Raw genomic sequence first — 19,139 nt, 5'->3', positions numbered from 1 at the left:
GGCGCCTGTCACCGGCCCTTGGACGAAATTCTCTCCTGGTCTTGATTTACGCGTGTGCATATACACGCTGTATATTCGTGTGCATATATACAGTATATCTACAGTACATACATATATATATATATATATATATGTACATACATGCATTTCTCCGTCCGTATACGTCAGGACGCATGTGTAGTGCGTCTGTCAGTGAGGGTCAAGAAGATAATTTCTGTCGCTTCTTCCTCGATCTCTTCTTTCCCATTGCGTCTCATCGCCTTCACTTTGAGATAATTTTTAGTGGAGCAAAAATGTGGCGAAGATCCAGTTTGCACAGAAGCGACGAATGCCGCAGAGAGAGACTCCAAATATCTGAAGGCGGATGGACCTCGCGTCTCAGGTCACCGACAGGCAGCACCGCGAGGCGGGAAATACTCAACTTTCTCCGGCGTCCTCTCTACACACCTTTGTCTATAAATACGTATATATATGTATACACGGGTTGGTATGGTTATATATCTATTGATGCGTACATATATATATATATATATATATATATATATAAATGCATATATGTATGTATACATATGGGGGAACTAATTGTTGGTGTGAATGCAGGATAAGACGAGGCACCTTTTGGCACAAAAGGCTGCTTGTTGAAACCGAATTTGGCAAGCTTAACGAGCCTGTTGATTCCCACTAAAGAGACACGGATCTTCTAAGAGAAATGCACACAGATGAGACCAGCCAAATGAATCAATATGCGCCGACAGGCAGACGGAGAAATGGGTAAATAGGTAGGCAACGACGGAAGTTTGCCAACGGACGCTTTCATGTTTATGCACAGAAACGGATGACACATGCACATCACAAAGAGTGAACCAAAGTGCATACTATGTATATATATATATATATATATATACATACCTGTGTATACAAATCTATGAATATAGAAAGAGGTAGACAGGCACCTGTTAGTTCTTCTGTGTCGCAGTTGATTCGGGTTTTGGCGTCTCGTAGATCTGGATAACTCACAGTTTGCTGCCAGGAGCGGAGATGTCGTTTTCATGTTCCTTCTCGATTTTTTCTACCACGTGCTGCGGGGCATACGCCGAGTGTATTGCCTCCATGATGCCACTCATCTCGCGACTCTAAAACGAGAAGAAAAACCACACGGGCAACTGCAGTCTCTCCGAAGAGAGCTCACACTTGCAAAGTGTGAGCCCCGGTGAAGAAAACCACAGGACCGGTCTCACATGTTTAATCGCCACGAAAGGCGTGCGCGTCAACGCTAGAAGGAAGGGGAAAACCGCTATAGGCAAACTAACGGAGAGCGAGAGACATCACACACTACAGACAGGCACTCCAGCAAAGAGACGTCGGTATTCGTACATATATACACATGTATATATATATATATATATATATACTATTTATGCATGCAACCGGGAAGCGAGCGTGGGGCGCATATATCTGTAAAACACATGAACTTGTGTAGAGAAGCACACACGTGGCTGATGCGCTTCTTGTTCGAGCGTCTATGCAGTTCAACACAGCTGGGGGTTGACCGTCTAAAGAAATACACATAAATGCATGGGCAGTGACAAAGCAAAAGCTGACTAAGGGAAAGAGAACGCGCGACACGAGGCGCCTCGAATCCCGCGAATTCGACTCACCTGATCAGCGAGCATACGAGGATAAGGCAACCCTTCTTCTTTCAAGAAAGAAATGTTCCATTGCTTCTTTGCATATCGAGTACCTAAACCGACAAAAACCGTTTCCACCGGTACAATGCACCCATGAACCGCATATCTCCTTCATATGCTTAACCACACATCCATGTATAGACAGATAAGTATGTACTGACATATATATATGTGATATGTATACATATATATATATATATATATATATATATATATATATACGAGCCTGAAACGCGTTCACGTCTCCGATATGACAGCCAAATCGATCCATGCAAACACAGTGCCTTTGAGATGGAGTCGAGCTGTGTGAGCACAGCGAAGCGTATGGAAGCGCGTGCATGCACGCCGTAGAGACTTTTTTTAAAGTTCTACACGAGGTTTCCGCACCCGAATCGCACAGCAGGGTAACAATGCGGTGGCCTGGCCCGAGGCGCTTGGCAAGTCGAATTGCAGCCGCGACGTTGACTCCGCTGCTCAGTCCGACAGCTAGGCCTTCCTGCGACGGCGAATCGAACGAGAAACACTGCCAGGCGAATGAAGGAGAAATCTAGACGAGATCCCACAAAACCCCGCTCCTGCTGTCACCGCTACACGACAGAGCTGCTCCGAGCCGGAGACGTTCAGCCGACGCCTGCTGAGGCTTTTGGAGAAATCAGGAAAAAGATGAGAGAAAAACCGAGAAAGAGAGAGAGCGCTGACGTTGAATTGGACCTCCAGCTCGGGGAGAGATCGGGAAATCGGGAGAAGAACAAAAACCCAGCGAGAAAAGAGCGGTCGTGAAGAACAGAAACGCAAAAAGGTGGGCTGCCGGCAAACAAGCAAACGCGACCTGCCACATCGAGGAAGAGAAGACAGGGAATCGCGGTGAAGTGAGGAAAAGAAAAGTGGAAGCGTTTTGAAACGAACGCAACGCGGAAAAGGAGAGGGGAACGCCTTCAGGACGCCAAGCTTTTGCACTTGAGAAAAAGCCCAGGGATTCCGCAACCGTGTGAAAAGATTTTCGACTTTGAGAGCAGAGAAGCGCGATTCCTCTTTTTCTTTTCGTGACGCACATCCTCAAGGAGAGAGTGAGTCCACGCCAGAGATTCGGCGTCGGGAATCTCGAAAGCAACATCCGGGCGAAAGCCCTGGAGCTGGCCCGTGATGCGTCCCTGGCCTGAAGCAAACAGAAAAAGCGCCGAAGCGAAAGGCTGTGAGAGAGAAAGGGAATGAGAAGGAAGCTCGTCATCTTTTGCCAAATAAAGGCATACGCAGATGCAATATATATATATATACATACATATGTACATATATATATATATATATTTATTTATATACGTGTGTGTATGTGTGTCCGTGTACTTAGTCGTAGTTCTGTAAAACAGATTAACTTCTGCGTGGGGTACCAATTCGCACTCAGCTTTTTGCGCTTTTTTCCCACTTCCCACCGATGTTTTCGACAACAGATGATCCTTCTGCTCGTAGAACTCCCTCGGTATAATAGCGGTACAGGGCAGAGCCGGGGATATCGGCGAGACCGATTTGAATTCCAGGATGCTGAGAACGGAGATAGAGGGAGACGCCGGAGACAGTCCCGCCTGTCCCCGCAGCAGACACAAAACCGTCTATGCGGCCGTCCATCTGGTCCCTGGAAGAGACACAAACACGGGGGAGACACACACACACACCGTCCAGACAGATTTTTGGCGCTCTAGACGCGCAGTAAGATGCATGCATCAAACTGCATTCCTGCCTCTCCACATGAGCGCATGCGTGTGTATACATGAACTCGTACAGAGATTAAGTCTATGCATTCACCTCTTCCATAGAGAGGGACGAAGCGAGTCCCTCATTACCATATCTCACCAGATTTCCGGGCCTGTCGTCTCGTAGTGGGAGAGCTGGTTAGCCTAAGGACAGACCCGCGCAGAGAGAAAGGAACAGGAAAACAGCGGGAAGGCGAAGACAGTGGAGCGGTAAGGAGTGGAGCACGAAACGCTTGCAGCCGAATACACCATGCAAACAAGGGGGACACACGAGGGGACAGGAACTGAGGACGGACGAGAAAAAGCGAAAGGCCACCAGAGAACGAAACGATCCCTACGGCGGGGCCGCAGAGTGCCGACCTTCAACCCTCGCCCGAATCAGATAGACAAGCTGGTGAAAGAAGAGAGGAACAAAAGTAAACGGAAGAACAGAAGAGGTGGATAAAGAGCGAAGGAGAAAGCTGACGCCGCAACGCACGGCTCAGAGTTCAGCGTATACTCCCACCGTGAAAGAAGGAAGTGAAGACAACGGGACCCACGGGCTCCGAACACAGTTGCGCATGCATACCAGGTTGTCGAATTGGTTTCCCCAGCACGCATTCAAGACTGAAGCAAGTCTTCCCGAAAAGGCGACAAAATGGTCAGGATGCCACACCTTATGGAAAGGAACCTCCACAACCAACGCGCCACAGACTTTGAGCATGTCCTGGACACACACATGATACACAAAATGCACTGCACACAACTCCAGAGACACAGCCCCAGCCTAGAGTCCACCCGATGGCTAGAATGAGACAAGGGATCGCCAAACTCCCAGACGCATAAACGTATATATATATATATATATGAATCCAAGTACAGGCGGGCAACTACATACTTAGAGGCACACATGCGACGTCAGTCGTATATCCATCTATCTGTATCTATATATATGAATAAATGTGGATTTGTTTGGAGTTCATGGTGTAAGAGAGGACAGCGTGCGTCCTTTCCACATGGTTTTGATGCATCGTCTCTTTTTCGCGGCGTTCGTTCGTGCATGCATGCCTTTTTATCTTGTGTCTGTGTGTCGGGGATGACGCAGACGACGCGGTAGCCCCGGGGCTTAGAGGCGAGTGCGAGGCCGATCGCCGTGTTGCCTGCAGAGCCTTCCACAATCCATTTCTGTGACCCTCCTAGGCGCCCTGAACCAACGACAAAAAACAGTTTTCTACTCAAATATCCCATAAAAAACTTGCCCAGTGTCTGGAGATACCCACATGTGCAAGCCTATATTATATATATATATATATGTATATATATATATATATATATATATATATATATATATATGCGCGATGCCAGATGGCGTATGTGGACGTGTGAATGCGTATGAACATTCCCAGTTCGCGCGGCTAAGTGTGTTTCGTGTGCAACTCCCGAGTCCGCATACACGTCCAGCAGTCGAGACCAAAAGCAGCGAAGCTGGAATTCAGCCTTGTAAATATATGGACATGACTCTACGTATTACCGAAAGTCGACAGATACGACTGTGCCGTGCACCCACCCTAGAGTCTTGTGGTTTTATATCGACATATGCATATATTATCCATTTGCTAGAAAATCACTATGAGTGTGGTTCTCAGGCTGCACTGGGCATTGGGTTTTGCAGTTGCCTTTCTACGACTCCGCAGATTCGTCTAGGGAGATTCTTTGACACCCGCCTCTATCTCCTCGGTTCGCCCGATCCCACCTCTCCTTGCGTATCGCACTGTGTCTCTGTACTCTGTGTGGCAGTTTCACCTTCTTTTTCAGCCTGTTGGAGGATGTATTTTGCCGGTCTGTCCTTGACGGAGCCGCCTGGGTTGAGGAATTCACATTTGGCAAAAATATCGCAGTGCGTCTCTAGACTTGCACGTCTCAAATAGATCAGAGGAGTCATGCCCACGGCGTCGAGGAAATTTTCACAAACCCGAAGGGCCGAGTTTCTTTCTTGTCTCTTTCCGGCTGCTGGAGCACAACGACTGAAGTCGGGTTTTCCTGGGGGCGAAGAGAGTGCGTTGTGCTCGTAGCTCATCGTGCTCTCCTGTGCTTGCCGCAGCTGTTCAGAGACATTTCTGTCAGACTCTTCGCCATCTGTGGTCTGTTTCCCTGGTTGCGGCTGCGCAAACGACAGTTCGCGAGTCGATGACGTGAGCGTTGACTTGTCCGAGAAGAAAAGGAGATCTGTGCCGGGGCCGAATCTGGAGTTGAGTGAGCCTGGAGTCGGTGCGAGAGGTTTCGCAAAGGCCGTGCCACTGGAAGGAAGAAGTCCACGTTTTGGTAAGGATCCAAATTCCCTCTCAGCCCGAGAAAGCCGATGGAAGGGATGGTTATGGAACCCCCAACCCGGCATTCGACTCGGGAATGCGGCAGGAGTCGACGGTGGAAGCGAGCGGCTTCGCGGCGAAGACGCGCCGTGGAGGAGGCATGCAGAGACCGACGCGTTGGACTGGAAATTCGACGAATGCAAACATGCACGAGACCTCCGCGAGAGAGCGCCGGTCGGCGAAAACGAAGGACAGACTCGACAAAGCGACACCATTGCGGTTGACAGGAAGAGGGAAGAAACAACGATATACGGCGCACGATATCTTGTGGAGCCGGCCAAGTACCACAGCCAGACCCTGTCAGTGGACAACGAATTCAGAGGAAAGATCTCGGCTAGACAGCGTACGACGAGGAGCGAACTGCGCCACAGACTGCAGGACGAACAAACTGAACGGAACAGCAAAACCTGTCCGTGTCGATCCCCAATTCTCTGTTGACTTCACTCAGTACCACGGGAATGCCCAAAGGAAACAACGAGAAGGCAACTTCAAGAAGGAGTTGTCACAACCGTGTACGCACACGAACGATCGATATTCGGAGCGGCCGCCCAGTAGGCGAAAAGAGGAAGACAGATTGCGCCCGAAACAAGAGGATAAAAACGCGGTTCTTAACCGAGCATATCCTGTCGACACGGTACGAGAGGCGGGCACGATACTTTGCTGGAGAGAAAGAACGGCAAGTCTACTTCATTGCGAAAAACATGTTTCGATCTGCGATACGCGGGGGACTTGAAACAGCAACGCCAGGAGCAAAACACGATGTGTCAGTCGATAGCCGGTCCACATCTGGGCGCTGAGTCGTAACAGAAAAGCGTAAAAAACGAGAAAGCGAAAAACGCTGTGCTCCGAGAAAGAAAACGTGTACGCGATGCCGTTCAAATGCACCAGGAGGCGAGTTGCAGGGAAGCGAACACGCGGAAAGTTACACCGAAATGGGGCATGTCAGTCGAAAGTAGGCGAACTGAAAGAACAATGAGCAGAGAATTCCTCGAGTCCCGAGGCGTCTATCCGCCGCAAGATTGGTGTTTTTCTGGGGAGTATATACTACCAGTTGGACTACTGCTTTAGATCTTGAATCTTTGTTTACCGGATCCAAGTTCTATTGTGTTAGCAGAGAGGAGTACAATATACGCTATCTCGAATACCTTTACAGCTGCTAAAAAAAGAGGAAAGGTGCCGCGTGGGCGTGTCAAAATCAACTGGACTGAAAGTGAACCGTGATACAAATGGTAGGAGACTCGGAATGAGAGGAGTTATGAGGTTGACCACTGGTAATCAACATGCTGTCTAACAGGAAGAAAGCATTTTTTATGAACGTGTAAAAAGCCTAGATGACTAGGCAGAACGGCTACAAGGGACGACGTGGAGCGCCCCTGAGCGTCCACATGGTTAGCTCCTGCATGGGTATTTTTTCGTTGTGAGGCAAGAGTCATGTAGAAGCGAAGAGATACGGAGGGATAGGGAAGCACAACTCGGGCGAAGATAGATAATAGAGTTAGACAAATTGGAACAGACCCGTCCGTAGACAGGTCGGCACACGCAGTTGCATGTAGGTTTGTCCACATCCATTCGCCGAGACGCAGCTGTGCTTTGTGAGTACGCGGTCCTCGTCGGACGGCCGAGGGAACGCGCAAAATCTGCTGGCCTGTCAGCTTTTTGCATGTTTTCGTGTAACGTTATGGACGAGTAAAGCGATTTGTGGGCGTGCATTGACGCAACTTTACCGCTCCATCATTTCTGAAAGCCTCAAGGCATTCTCCACGCAGGCCCTCGGGCACCGGTCGTCGTCCATTCTTGTCCTGCCTCTGAGAGAAAAGGCAAAGGGTACTCACCTCGAATGTCGAGGACCTCTCAAGCCCCAGGAAACACCCTCAAGGCCGAGGAGCCTGGCGTCTTGTCGCCAAAGAGGAATTTCGGTGCATTGCTGCTGAGGTGGGAATCGCTAGTCTCTGATATGAAGGCTTTGCCAGCTTCTCTCCCTGGAACTAAGAATTCCAACAAAACTTCAGTCAATTGGGCACACCTCAATCTGTCTTTCTATCTGTGTATGTGTGTGCGTGCTGCAACTCCTTCGAGCTGGCGGAACGTATTCCCACGGTAGTTCGAAACCGGCCGCATATCGGAAGACTCTCGGCTTCCCGATGGTTTTCTGTCTCAAGAAGTACCTTTTGCTTTGCAACTCCTTCTTGAAAAATGCGTGCTACATTTGCTAACGGCCCCCCGCATACGAACGTTCCCCAGAACGCGAAAACCCCATACACGTAGGTTCTGCTAGCATCGTTCCAGGAGTCAAACAGCGCCACTCTAGAGAGCTTGTCTTGAAGCAAGTCGCGGTTGACGCGCGAAAGGGCTCGCCTTGCGTGGCGCTACGTGTGGGCCAGGCTGAAGAAACTTGGCGAATAAAAGAGCCAACGCACTTTGTATCAACATTTTCATCCTCCACTCAAAGGAAGAGAAAACAGGTCTGCTACGGAGTTAAACGAAGCAGATAGAGAAGGACTTTCTTTGCGAGCAAGGGTCAGTCCGCCTATCTTGTCTCTCAGCAAGAAGACACGCTTGCTGCCTCTTTTCTGCGCATGCACAACCAACCGTCGAGGGACAACAAAAAGAGAGTCTCCGCGTTTTCCGGATTATATATTGCTCTCCCTTTCTATCTATGACTTTGTCTCCAAGTCACTTGACGCGTTCACTAGACTTTTCTCTCCACCTTTCGAGAACGAGCGAGAAGAAGCCTTCTCGCTGTCCCTTTTTCTCTGGCGAGTCGCGTGTCTAGTCTCAAACGCTTAAACCTTGAAAGGGGAAACGCAGGAACCAGTTCTTTTCTGCTTCACCCTTGAGCATAGACCTCCTTCTATGTGTACCCCGATCAACTGCTGTTCCGAAGGAGGGAAGGTTTTCTCGGCATATACCCCCCATGTTTTTAGATAAACTTCCACATTTCCCCGACGAGATTCCAACTCTTAAAGCCCAGCTCCGTTGAGCGTTGTCTTTTGGCCGTCGAATCGCGTGCTATGAAGGAACTAGCCTGGGCAGTTTTTTGTTGTGCGTTTCTTTCCTTTCGATTAGCCAAGTTCATCCTTTCTCCTCTGTTTCGTTCCTCGCCGCACGGGGCTCTGTCTCCCCTGCTCTTTTTGGTATACGGATCACCTAGGTCGGGCATCCCTCTCCTGTCCGGAACTACAGCGTGGTGCCCCCTTGCTTTTCCTCCGCCAGTTTTCCCGTTTTCTTTTCCACCCAGCAGGGTTCTAGAAGCTCTCGCATCGTTTCTGCTTCCTTGTAGATGTCTCCTGTGGACAAGAAAAAAAGTTCGACTTCATCTGTGTAGTGTCAAGGAAATGGCCAAAATGACGGGGCTGTGGCAAGAGGCGAGAAGCGGCGACAATCAAGAGTTTGTTCCGCAAGATTTCGTAACGCTTCCTCCACCCTGACCCCCTGACCTCGCAACTCCTAACACTCACGAAGATTCTTTTCTGTCTTGTCTACACGAAGGGCGAACCAGGGGAATTTCTGCCTGGCCGCGGTGGTGGCCTCTCCTTGCTTTGGCCGCCTGTTGCTCTCCTTTCTTTTTCTGAAGGAAAACCTCCATACCTTCTCTGTCCTTTCCACTCTTTTCTCTTGCTCGACGTCCCTCTTCTCTCCGCCCTGCTACGCAAACTGAGCCGCCATGGATTTATTGACTCCGTCGAGCGCTGCAGCCTCTCCCTCCCCTACGTCTGAACAAGACTGCCCACGGGATGTTACCTCCGGTGTACGTACAGCCGGCACACCACTGGAGACGGATCCGCCTCCGTCTTCTTCCGACTCTTCACCGGTTTCCCGAGAACACCAGCCCTTGCTTTCGCCGGCGCGGAACGGCCTGACGGACCCCACCTACGGCATTCTTGGCGGCCCAGAAAACCAGCTGCGGTCGCATGTGCCGAGCAACCTCGTTCCCCTCCCTCCGGGTCCAGCAGACGAAGCACGGGCGGCGCTCCTGCTTCAAGCAGGCGAAGAAGGAAGGAAAGAAGCGGAGGCTTTATTCTGCCAGGGATTGCCTCAGCGCGACAAAGAAGAAGCAGCCATTGATCGGCTGTTCAAGGGACTCCGAGAGGTCTCGCAGGAAACCAGCAGTGCGAAAATCATCGAGTGGTTCTCGCTCTTCTTCGCCCTTGCCGCCACCATCGCCCCGATTATCCTTGGCAGCGTGTAGGCGAGGAAACAAACAAAGGCAGAGAGAGAAACAGAGTGGGAAGATGTGAGAGAAGTGGACAAGGGATTTCTTGTTGGGGTCGAGACACAAAGACAAAAAATGTCGCGACTCTTTGGTTTTCCAGAGAGAGAGGCCGGAAACAGAGACAGTGCAGCCACCGTTTCCCCAAACAAAAGACGCGGAACTGTTTCGTACGCCGCAGGCTCTCAGACTGTCTTCTCTTACTGTCCACATATCTCGAGGCGCCTCGCGACATCAAAGGCCCTCGACCGATCTCCGTGTCTCGTCTGGATTTTCTTGTTTTTCTCTCTTTCTACCTGATAATTTCACCTCTCCTTACCCGTGTGCGTATATATATATATATATATGCATGTATATGCAAACATATATATATATATATATATATATACATATATATGTATTTCTGCTGCTCCTGATTGGCCGCTCCAGGTTTGGACGTCCTCAGGAGCGGTTGGGTGTGGCGGAGAGTATGTGTGATTTTCTTCTTTTTCGCGCAGCTGAACTTTCATATTCTCCAGTTTTTTTGTTTTTTATGGTGGAAATGGAGAAGCGGGCTTCACCACATTTTCCGTGTCTCTATTTGGCATACCCGGACCCATATGGTTATATTTTGGAGAGACGTTTTGCGGGAGATTTGTGCTCTTCTCTGTCGCTGCCTCTATCTTCCAGAAAGCGCTTCCAGATTCTGGACCCGTACTACCGATTTCTCGTGGCTGCAGTAGGTGGAGAAGCCTTCCTCGCCTACGCTTTGCCCGCCGCAATCGTCCTGTGGAACCTCTATGCGAATGACGACGAAGAGACACACAGCTGTAAGGCCAGAAAAAGTGGTCTGTATGCAGGACACTCTCGGGTGGCCTTCGTCGCCGCTCCTCTCAGAGAAAGGGTGTGTAAACGCGAGGAAGAAGCTCGTGTCGCGCAGTACAACTTTGCTTGCGTCTCAATCGAGTCGCGCTTTCTCGTGGAGGGAAGCGACAGTGAAGCATTATTTCCGTGGGATACCACGGGGACCGTGCGTCGCTCGGGCACTGACGGTTTCACGACTTCTTTGGTACAGCACCGTCGATGGGAGAAAAAACCATTTTTCGTTTGGCCATCGCCCCGCGCCGTCGGTCCCTGTCGACCGCATGCGCTGCCTTTTCTCTGTTCATTTCCTCAGCGAGGGCGATCTCTCGAGACCGCCGAGCGCTTCTTCTGGTGAATGCATGCCGCATTACTCTGGGCGTCTTCTTCTTGATCGTCGCTGCGTTTGGCTTTCAATCGCACCAACAAGAAGAACACGGCCACGTCGACCTGGGCACCGTCAAGAAGACGTTTGCGCTTCGCTCCGTCTGCCAGCTGGGGAGCGCCTTTGTGTTTGCCATCCTCGCTGTCTACGCGTGGATAGCCGCTCGGCTTATTTCCTGCAAGGCGATGCAGTGAGGCCTCCACGTGTGTTTCGCTTCCGTTTTCTCAGTCGTCGCCCTGGCGTGTTCGTCGAGCCAGGGGAGAGTTGTGGAAAAGCATAAAAGCATAAACAATGAAGACTTCCTCGCTTCCAGCAGGCCGTGTGTCTTCCAGGACTGGAGTTTTCGCCTCTCTTGCCTCCGAAATGCTTCTGCGTCGCGAAGCAAGGAAGGGTCAGAAACGCGCTGGTGGACGCGTCCGGGAAACTTCCTCGCTGGCATTCAGTTTCTTCGTAAAACCTCTGCGTCGCTGTCTCGCAGCTCTGTCTCTCAACTCTCTGCCGCGTGCTGACAAGAAACGTTTCGTGCTCTGTCTCGAGCAGTCTCACTTTTCTACGTGTGTGTCTGGCTGTATCCGCAGGTGCTTTCTTCTGTCCGTTTTTGCACACAGGGCGAGCGCACTGACCGCCTTTGTTGGGGTGTTTGTCAGTGTCGTCAACGGGTGGGCGCACTTTTATGACTCGATGACGTTGGCGAGTGCTGATTCCCTTGTAGCTGTTGCCAGTAAGGTAAGAACCACGGTACCGGCCTCGGACTTTGTTTTCGACTCATGCCTGGCGCCGTGTATCTTCGTGTCTTATCTTTCCATCTTTTCGCGTGGGCCAGACACGAAACGGCAAAAGGCAGCGTCAAGTACCGCGGGGAGTTCACGTGGTGCGGGGAAAACCTTGCTTCTCCTGCAAAGGCGTTTCCAAACAATCGTTTTTACATTTGTGTAACCGAGTGTCTCCAGAAGTGGAATCTTCTTCAGAATCGGCTCTTCTATTCACAGGCTCTCTCGTCTCGCTTCCTTCACCCGTACACAGTGCGTCCGCGAACTGCGTGGTGACATATTTTCTCTGGGCGCGTTTCCACGTCTGCATGCATGCAGCGAGTGAAGTACATGGAGTACGTGGGCATTTCTTCGGCAGGGCTTCTCTTTATTCTCGCCGTTGTCGATCTCGTCGGCGTCACAAGGTCGCCCAAAGTTCCAGCACGGTGACGTGCAAGAAGTTTCGGAAGCGGCATTCCGTCGAAGCCTGCCTTTACAAACTGCGACATTTCTCTTCTGGCGGTCTCTCCGAACCGACTCAGCCAATCTGTTTTCTGAAGGCGTGACGACTCAGCGAAGCATCGAGGCACAGCCCAGTCCCCCTGCTTGCTTCAGTGTCTCTGTGTTGCGCAAGAAGAGGTGCACTGGAGTGCCTTCTTTCTCTGAACGTTTTTTGCCCAGTCGGGTCACTTCCGGTGACCGGATCTCTTTGCAGTCCCCGTCCTCCTGAAATGTGGGGTTCCTGCGTGCCGTTGCATACACGCGTAGGGCTGCGGATCGGGCCGGGGAAGAGTTGGTGTGCAGCGCTGAGTGAGCGGGGACGAAGGCAGATTTGTCGCTTTTCCCCTACATTTTCCGGGTGCCGTCTCTGAGAAAATGCGGCAACTTTTTTTCCGTCTTTTCCGGTGCGTGTGCCCAAGCATATATGGGACAGAGACCACGGGGAGACGACGGGTTTGCACATGCAGTACGAACAGATGCCTGACACCCGCTTCGTGAGGTGTTCAGCGTAAATAGTTATGCACGCACGCGACAGACCACCACAAAACGAGCTGTCTCTCTGCTCTGCATGTGGAACACACACCTGCCGGACACGGGCTGCATTTCTGGACCACGATGCGTTTGACCACAGGATACCTCGACGTGCGTCTCTGTTCTTCCAGTTAGGCAGCACATTTTTTGCAGAGGCGCAGCGTGCAGGGGAATAGGCCCGAAGATGGACATAATTAATCCCTGTACGGTCTGTACCTTCTGACTCCTCAGTTTGAGTTAAGGAGTCCTTTGTTTACAGCTTGTACCGTTACATTCAGGAGCATACCGCTATATTCGTTGATCCTATGTGTTCACATTGGTATAACTCAAATCGAAGCAGCCAGAAAAACGCAAAGGGCTAAGCGATGGCAGCCGAAGTCACCGCGAGAACACGGCTTCTGCCAGCGCAAGAGAAAAAGGCCCGCCACGCTCTCATCGAAGCCTCCTGCGGAAAGCGTGGAGAGAGGCCGCGGCCGATCCGGGCGGTGCAAGGGAAAGGAACAGGAGGAATTGCAGGACACACAAAGGTCGATGAGGCGTGGCAGTCCCGATCGAGCGGTGCGTCTCACTCAGCCATGCCAGGCAGTGTGGTCTCAGCGAGGAGGCGACAAGCTGGGGAGTGGTGTGTCAATCGGCAATGCCTCGGCGATGAAGACACAGCAGTGGAAAAGCGAGTCAGAGTCCACGCAGCTGAGCTGCCAGGTTGGCCCTGCAGTTCGTTCTGCCGGCAGTGTCCGACCGGTGTGCAGCCAACTTCTTTCCGAGGTATTTGAGGCATGCTTCTCGCGCAATGTCGGTGCCTAAAGGAAGGAAAACGCCGGCCTGGGGCGCGCGTTTTGTCGACGATAGGACGGAGCAAAGAGGGACAACGCAGGGTGTGAATCAGTTGGAGCCAAGGCCCCGACGCTGCCGGTGAGGCTGCGATGACAGCGAAGCCCGCCGCGTGAGATCCAGAAACAGGGGTAGAACTGCCGGGTTTGAGACTGCCGTACAGCGTAAAGATGAAAGGAGGCAAAGAAAGGGGGATAGCGAGTGAGAGACACCTTCTTCGGAAAAACATGACGCACCTAGGTAGCTCAGCGTTGTGCACTCGACGGGCATTTCGTTGACTGGTCCCCCTGAACGCTCACCAACCAGCAGAACGCAGCGGCGAGTCGGTCTCTGGGAGAGACGCGATTTTTCGTCCTCATGCGCGTCTGTGCAAACGTCTAGTCTCAGCAGTGTATAGGTGAGCATACATGTATATATACATATGTTTATATGAATGGATAATGGCGTTTTCCCCTCGTGTATAGTTGTTCCGCCCCAGGGGCTGCTGCACTCCAGCAAACGTAAGCATTCGGGTAGCTATCTACTGCGAGGTAAACGAACACACATGCCAACCTGCCTGTATACGAAGGTTTCAATGTATCAACAGATAGACAGTCTCCGGCGCACGCGTGAGAGCTGCATGTGCCAGCATCGCTTGCGTGACGCACCCTTGTAGAGGAGAACGAATCCTCCAATCTGCTTTTCGTCGCCTGCTAGACTGACGCGAACGAGACACACAGCGCAAATTGTGACTCACGAGAGGCAGACGGGAGATGCCATGAGAGACGCACGATCGTTCAACGCTTTCTGAGGTCATTCTGCCTTTCTGGAGAGCCAGGCTTCCACGTGGCCCTTTCCGTCGGGTGGTTCTGATTATTCCACTTTGCTCATTTACCCGGAAGACCTTACTATTTTTCCATATCCACTATCGTCAGGACATCATCCAGCAACCCTATTTTGAAGTTGTAGTCGAGAGGAGTACTCGCTGCATAAACAGAAACAAGATTTCGCCGAGACAGTGGATTTGAACGGCCACGTTCATGGTGCGCGAAACAGTGGGTGTAGGTGCTCAAAAGAGCGTAGCACAGTTCGTATAGAGCGGCAAGGCAGGGAAGGTTGTTTGTATGCTCTCGTGGCTGCTCTTGTCCAGAATCGGCACCGCTGCAACGCATTTGTACGCTTGCCGGGCGATTGCTCTTGTGTTGTCGTACCCCGAATATACCCCTGGCAACAGCCACTCGAGCCCCATTGTGAGCGCGGATACACTCGGTAAGTCGTCACACGTACCCGTAAGAGACGGTGAAGCATTAACCTCAAGCAGCCACGGCCTGACCAACCAAGGAAATCCGAACTCAGTACGTGTCGTCTTCCGTCCGAAAGAGGCAGGCGAGCAAAGACAAAAGCTGATTCTGTCGATGGCTAAACCTGATTGCGCTCTAAATTCAATCCACAGCTACACGGGCAAGCAGCGGCTGTGGAGCCACGCACTTGAGATGGGCATCAATGATGATGTCGTAGCCGTACAACTCGAAGCAGTGCTTGTCATTTATCATGACCTGCGGCGCAGTCGGCAGCGCAGATCCCACCGTCGCCGCGAGAAACACAGACACAAACCGACAAACAGGAGGCGTTGCGCCAGAAAGACTCGGCAACTCTCTCTCTATCCGTCACCTTATACGTTAGCATCTCCCTACGCCAACCCATCAATACCCGTGAAGAGCGAGACGATTTCTCTCTGTGTGTCACACGAGGGTTGACTTGAGTAAGCAGAGACGTCGGAAAGTACCGTGAAAGCAGAACAATCTGAAAAATGCAGCAGCAAGAACCACCAGAATGCTGAACGGGGTTATGCAGCTTTCTCCCGTCTTCTTTCTGGACGCACCGACGCCAAACGACGGCTCCACGCGGGCAACACGAGAAAAGGTAACCCGTTATCGCATAAATGAAGTTCGGAGAGAACTTTCGTACCTTCGACACGGCAATCAGAGGCTTCAACATCAGCTGTTGAATCTGGAGCATCAGTTCGTTGACCCGTGCCTCTCCGTACCTGCGCGCAGCCCGCCCGCGACGAGGCGCGTGAAATGAATACACGGCTGGGGAAGATACGTGTATTCGTGGAGATGATTCCCATGCACGAGGAATTGTTCAGGTACTCGATACAAAAATAGCCAGTGAGAAGCGCCAGCGTTGCGAGAGGCGAACGAAAGAGGAGCTGGGTGGTTGAGAGAGTCTCAAGATTCCCCCGTACAGTTTTCGGAGTTCCCTCGCTTCCAGAGATTGTGAGTTTGAACAACTGGATGCAACTGTCTTTACTTTGTGATGAGGAACTGTTTGACATTCCGCAGTGACCATTTCCCTCCGAATTCTTCGTCGTAATTCTCGGAGAACCTTTGTATAGCCACATTGGTCAAGTGCATGCCTGCGCACTCTCCAAGGACAGAGATGGCATGGTTCCCTGAATGCAGCCTGCCGTCCTCGAGACCAGAAGAGACATGGGCCCCGTTAGGCCGGCGTGGTTCGCCGGCGACTGGGTACCCCCACGTAGTTCTTCTGCACACCTGCTTCGTTCTCGGATCTGTGAATCTCAGTTGCGGCCGCTGGCATTCTTTCCGCGATCCGCATATGTTTTTCTCACGTATGTTCTGTCCTGCTGATTCGATCGAGACGGAATATCTTCTTAAGCTGTACCCTCCTCAAGCGTGAAAACCCTGGTTTGATGGCTTACAAAGATTGCCCCTATGTTCGTCCTCCATACTGAAGTGTGTATGCGAAAATCGGGCGAAACCTCCTCGATGAAGGTAAACCGTCTGCGCAAGTCGACACACCATTCAAATCCCATATGTGAGAATAGAGAGGTACTCTTTCATGAAATTTGGCCGAACCGCTGTTCCTCAGGTGCCTCGCCGTCGACAACCCAACGCCGTAGGCTCGACGAAGCATAGTTTCAACTGGATTCAAATCTTGAGAAATGCTTCCCCTAGTCCTCTCCACGTACTAGAGGTGAATATGAAGTGACGCAGGCGTAGAGGCGAAGATCGAATTTCTTCCCTGACCGACAACAGCAAACAGCAAAGCGTGGACCACCAAATGTTTGTGCTCCGGGGATGACCGGGAGTCTCTGACGACCAAATTCAGAACCAAGCAGGAGGAATTTTGGTTAGCAAGAAGCGAAATGCCTTTGGCGCCAACATCTCCAGTACTTTTCCCGCTTTCCTCTGTTTCGCAGCAACGGTGCGGGAGTGATACAAACCGCTGGTGTCCCCGCTGTGCGTTCCTGAGCGGCAGAACTCCTGGTACAGGTAGAAACATACCTGCTTCCTGCTGTCTATCTCTTCCCCTGGTTCTTGTGCGATCTTCTTCCTCTGTGTTCCCTCGTCTTCTGTCTCCACACCTCTCTCCAGCCCCAGGCCTACATGCACGGGTCTTACCGCCGATGAGAAGAGGGGCTTCAATGTACCGTTGACAAACGTATGCCTCTGCATGGTGAGGCTCTTCAACCTTGTCTTTTCTAGGGTTGACTGACTCGGCTTTTTTCCACTTGCCATCGTTCTTCCATTCACTGTTGGAAGGGTATACGTCGTGTAACAGAGCAAACGCCGCTGTTTATCTGCGAGTGCCTGGCCATGTCATTTCCCTGGAAACCCGCTTTTCGAGAAGAGGGTAGATTGATTCTTCCATCTGGGGGCAGCCACTCTCTCGGCTGTAGTGAAGTGCAGCCGAGAGGTGGTTAAACTTGGGCACTGCTGTGGGTCTTTAAAAAGCTCGCCTACCTAATTTGCGAGAGACGCTCGAATAGGAAAATTCCCTTCCCTTGCGACCTTCCGATGGGTTTCATGATCCACAAAGTGTTCGGGCTCTTGCGGAATTCCTCTACGAACATTGAGTATTCCTGCAGGAACGAAAGAAACCAGAGCCCCACAGCAGGAGTTGGAGTTCGACCGGTCCTGGCTGTTCTATAAAGCCCGGATGGAACCAATTTAGATGTCCATCAAACGTCAGTTGCGGCGTCAACCGAGAAGAGGCGCTCCGACAGGGGAACCTTATTGTGCTCCCGGTACTTTTGGCTGGCTCTCTGCAGCCTGCGTCCAAAGTGAGCGCATTCTCCTAGTAATTTCGCAAGTGCAATGGTCATGCCGCGCTCCGGTACAGTTCCCTCCTGACAATTCCGGGGGCAGAACCTTTAACACTGAATGGAGCTACTGCATGTGTGTCGTTCCGACTCACCAGCGGAAGCAAAAACGTCGTCGGGCATATGTTGAAGCTGCAACGCAGATGGCATGTCGAAAGGGTTTCACTAAGAAGGTGGCGGAGCGGACAGAAAACGCGAATGTAATGCATGAGGAAACCATCAACTCATCGCCTGCGTCAACGTCCGCAGAGGGGATCGATGTGGGCCTTTCGAAGATGTACAAACAGATACACGGACAGCTCTAGATAGACAATCTTAAGTACTGACAGGCAGACGAATGCATGTAGCCGGACACAAAGAGACAGGTGAGTACCCGCCCCTCCCGGCTATAAATATGTAAATATATATATATATATATATATATATATAGATACATAAATATATACATATTTATATAGATAGATAATGTATATATATATATATATATATATATATATAGATACATGTATATATATATATATACATAGATACATATATATATATATAAATAAATACATGTATATATATACATATATACATATATATGGAAAGGTGGACGGCCTTCTAGAGCGATTGTTAGCTGGAATAGCAGAGGAGTGGGCCGTGCCCCCGAAGGCGGTGACGAACAAAAAGTTTCGAGCGTTTGAATAGAGTACGTCAGCGGACCACCGCCAAGAAGAAACCTTCACGGCATCCTTCTGGAGGAAGCCATATGAATATCGGGGACACGAAGCGTTTCAAGGAAATCCAAGCTTCACGAACGGAAATTTGTTTCGTGACAAGCGTTGGGCAACGAACGGAACTAAAGAAGTCTCTCAACAGAGAACTGTCTTATGGACTGTGAAGCATCCCTGCCTCGCACGAGTTTGAGGATATTTTCTCTCATTCAGCTTCATACCTTTGGGCTTCTTTGAATTTTCCATCGCGCTCTAGCTGCCGCCTGTGGCGTCGCAGATTTCTGATGAGCAAGTCTTTTCGTGTTAGCTGCAGCGGGTTGGTTCCGAAAAAAAGCCAAAAGCAGCAGCAGATGCCAGTTGCTTTCTCAGGCGGAGAAGCCGTTGCGACCGCTCCTCGTAACGACATTCGCCACAGTTTGGATATCCACGTGCACAAGCTTGCCTTGATCTGCCCCTTTCTGCTTCAGAAAGGTGTCGAGGCAGAATC

At 50.9% G+C, this 19,139-nt stretch overlaps 3 protein-coding genes across 3 annotated transcripts; 1 reads left to right on the top strand and 2 right to left on the bottom strand.

Moving 5' to 3' along the window:
• Nucleotides 1-681: 681 nt before the first annotated feature.
• NCLIV_067100 (Cysteine synthase, related) lies at nt 682-5,807 on the bottom strand (the record flags this gene model as incomplete). Its single annotated transcript, XM_003886261.1, has 9 exons — nt 682-700; nt 1,018-1,133; nt 1,659-1,741; nt 2,076-2,184; nt 2,741-2,844; nt 3,116-3,315; nt 3,534-3,577; nt 4,002-4,139; nt 5,166-5,807. 9 exons carry the CDS (start codon nt 5,805-5,807, stop codon nt 682-684), a joined length of 1,455 nt encoding a protein of 484 aa, XP_003886310.1.
• A 3,638-nt stretch (nt 5,808-9,445) lies between these two features.
• On the top strand, nt 9,446-12,415 carry NCLIV_067090 (conserved hypothetical protein; the record flags this gene model as incomplete). The annotated part of the gene is made up of 5 exons (XM_003886260.1): nt 9,446-9,966; nt 10,661-10,800; nt 11,148-11,406; nt 11,864-11,942; nt 12,305-12,415. The coding sequence occupies 5 exons, from the start codon at nt 9,446-9,448 to the stop codon at nt 12,413-12,415; spliced, it is 1,110 nt and encodes a 369-aa protein (XP_003886309.1).
• Nucleotides 12,416-13,672: 1,257 nt separating this feature from the next.
• NCLIV_067080 (putative tubulin-tyrosine ligase family protein) lies at nt 13,673-17,687 on the bottom strand (the record flags this gene model as incomplete). The annotated part of the gene is made up of 10 exons (XM_003886259.1): nt 13,673-13,797; nt 14,065-14,115; nt 14,476-14,525; nt 14,717-14,792; nt 15,095-15,135; nt 15,296-15,363; nt 15,776-15,854; nt 16,121-16,262; nt 16,803-16,855; nt 17,578-17,687. 10 exons carry the CDS (start codon nt 17,685-17,687, stop codon nt 13,673-13,675), a joined length of 795 nt encoding a protein of 264 aa, XP_003886308.1.
• Nucleotides 17,688-19,139: the final 1,452 nt, after the last annotated feature.

This window comes from Neospora caninum, chromosome XII (assembly GCF_000208865.1).
Source record: "Neospora caninum Liverpool complete genome, chromosome XII".
NCBI lineage: Eukaryota > Apicomplexa > Conoidasida > Eucoccidiorida > Sarcocystidae > Neospora > Neospora caninum.
The sequence above is the reverse complement of the archived record's forward strand: the minus strand, read 5'-3'. Positions and strand labels throughout refer to the sequence as shown.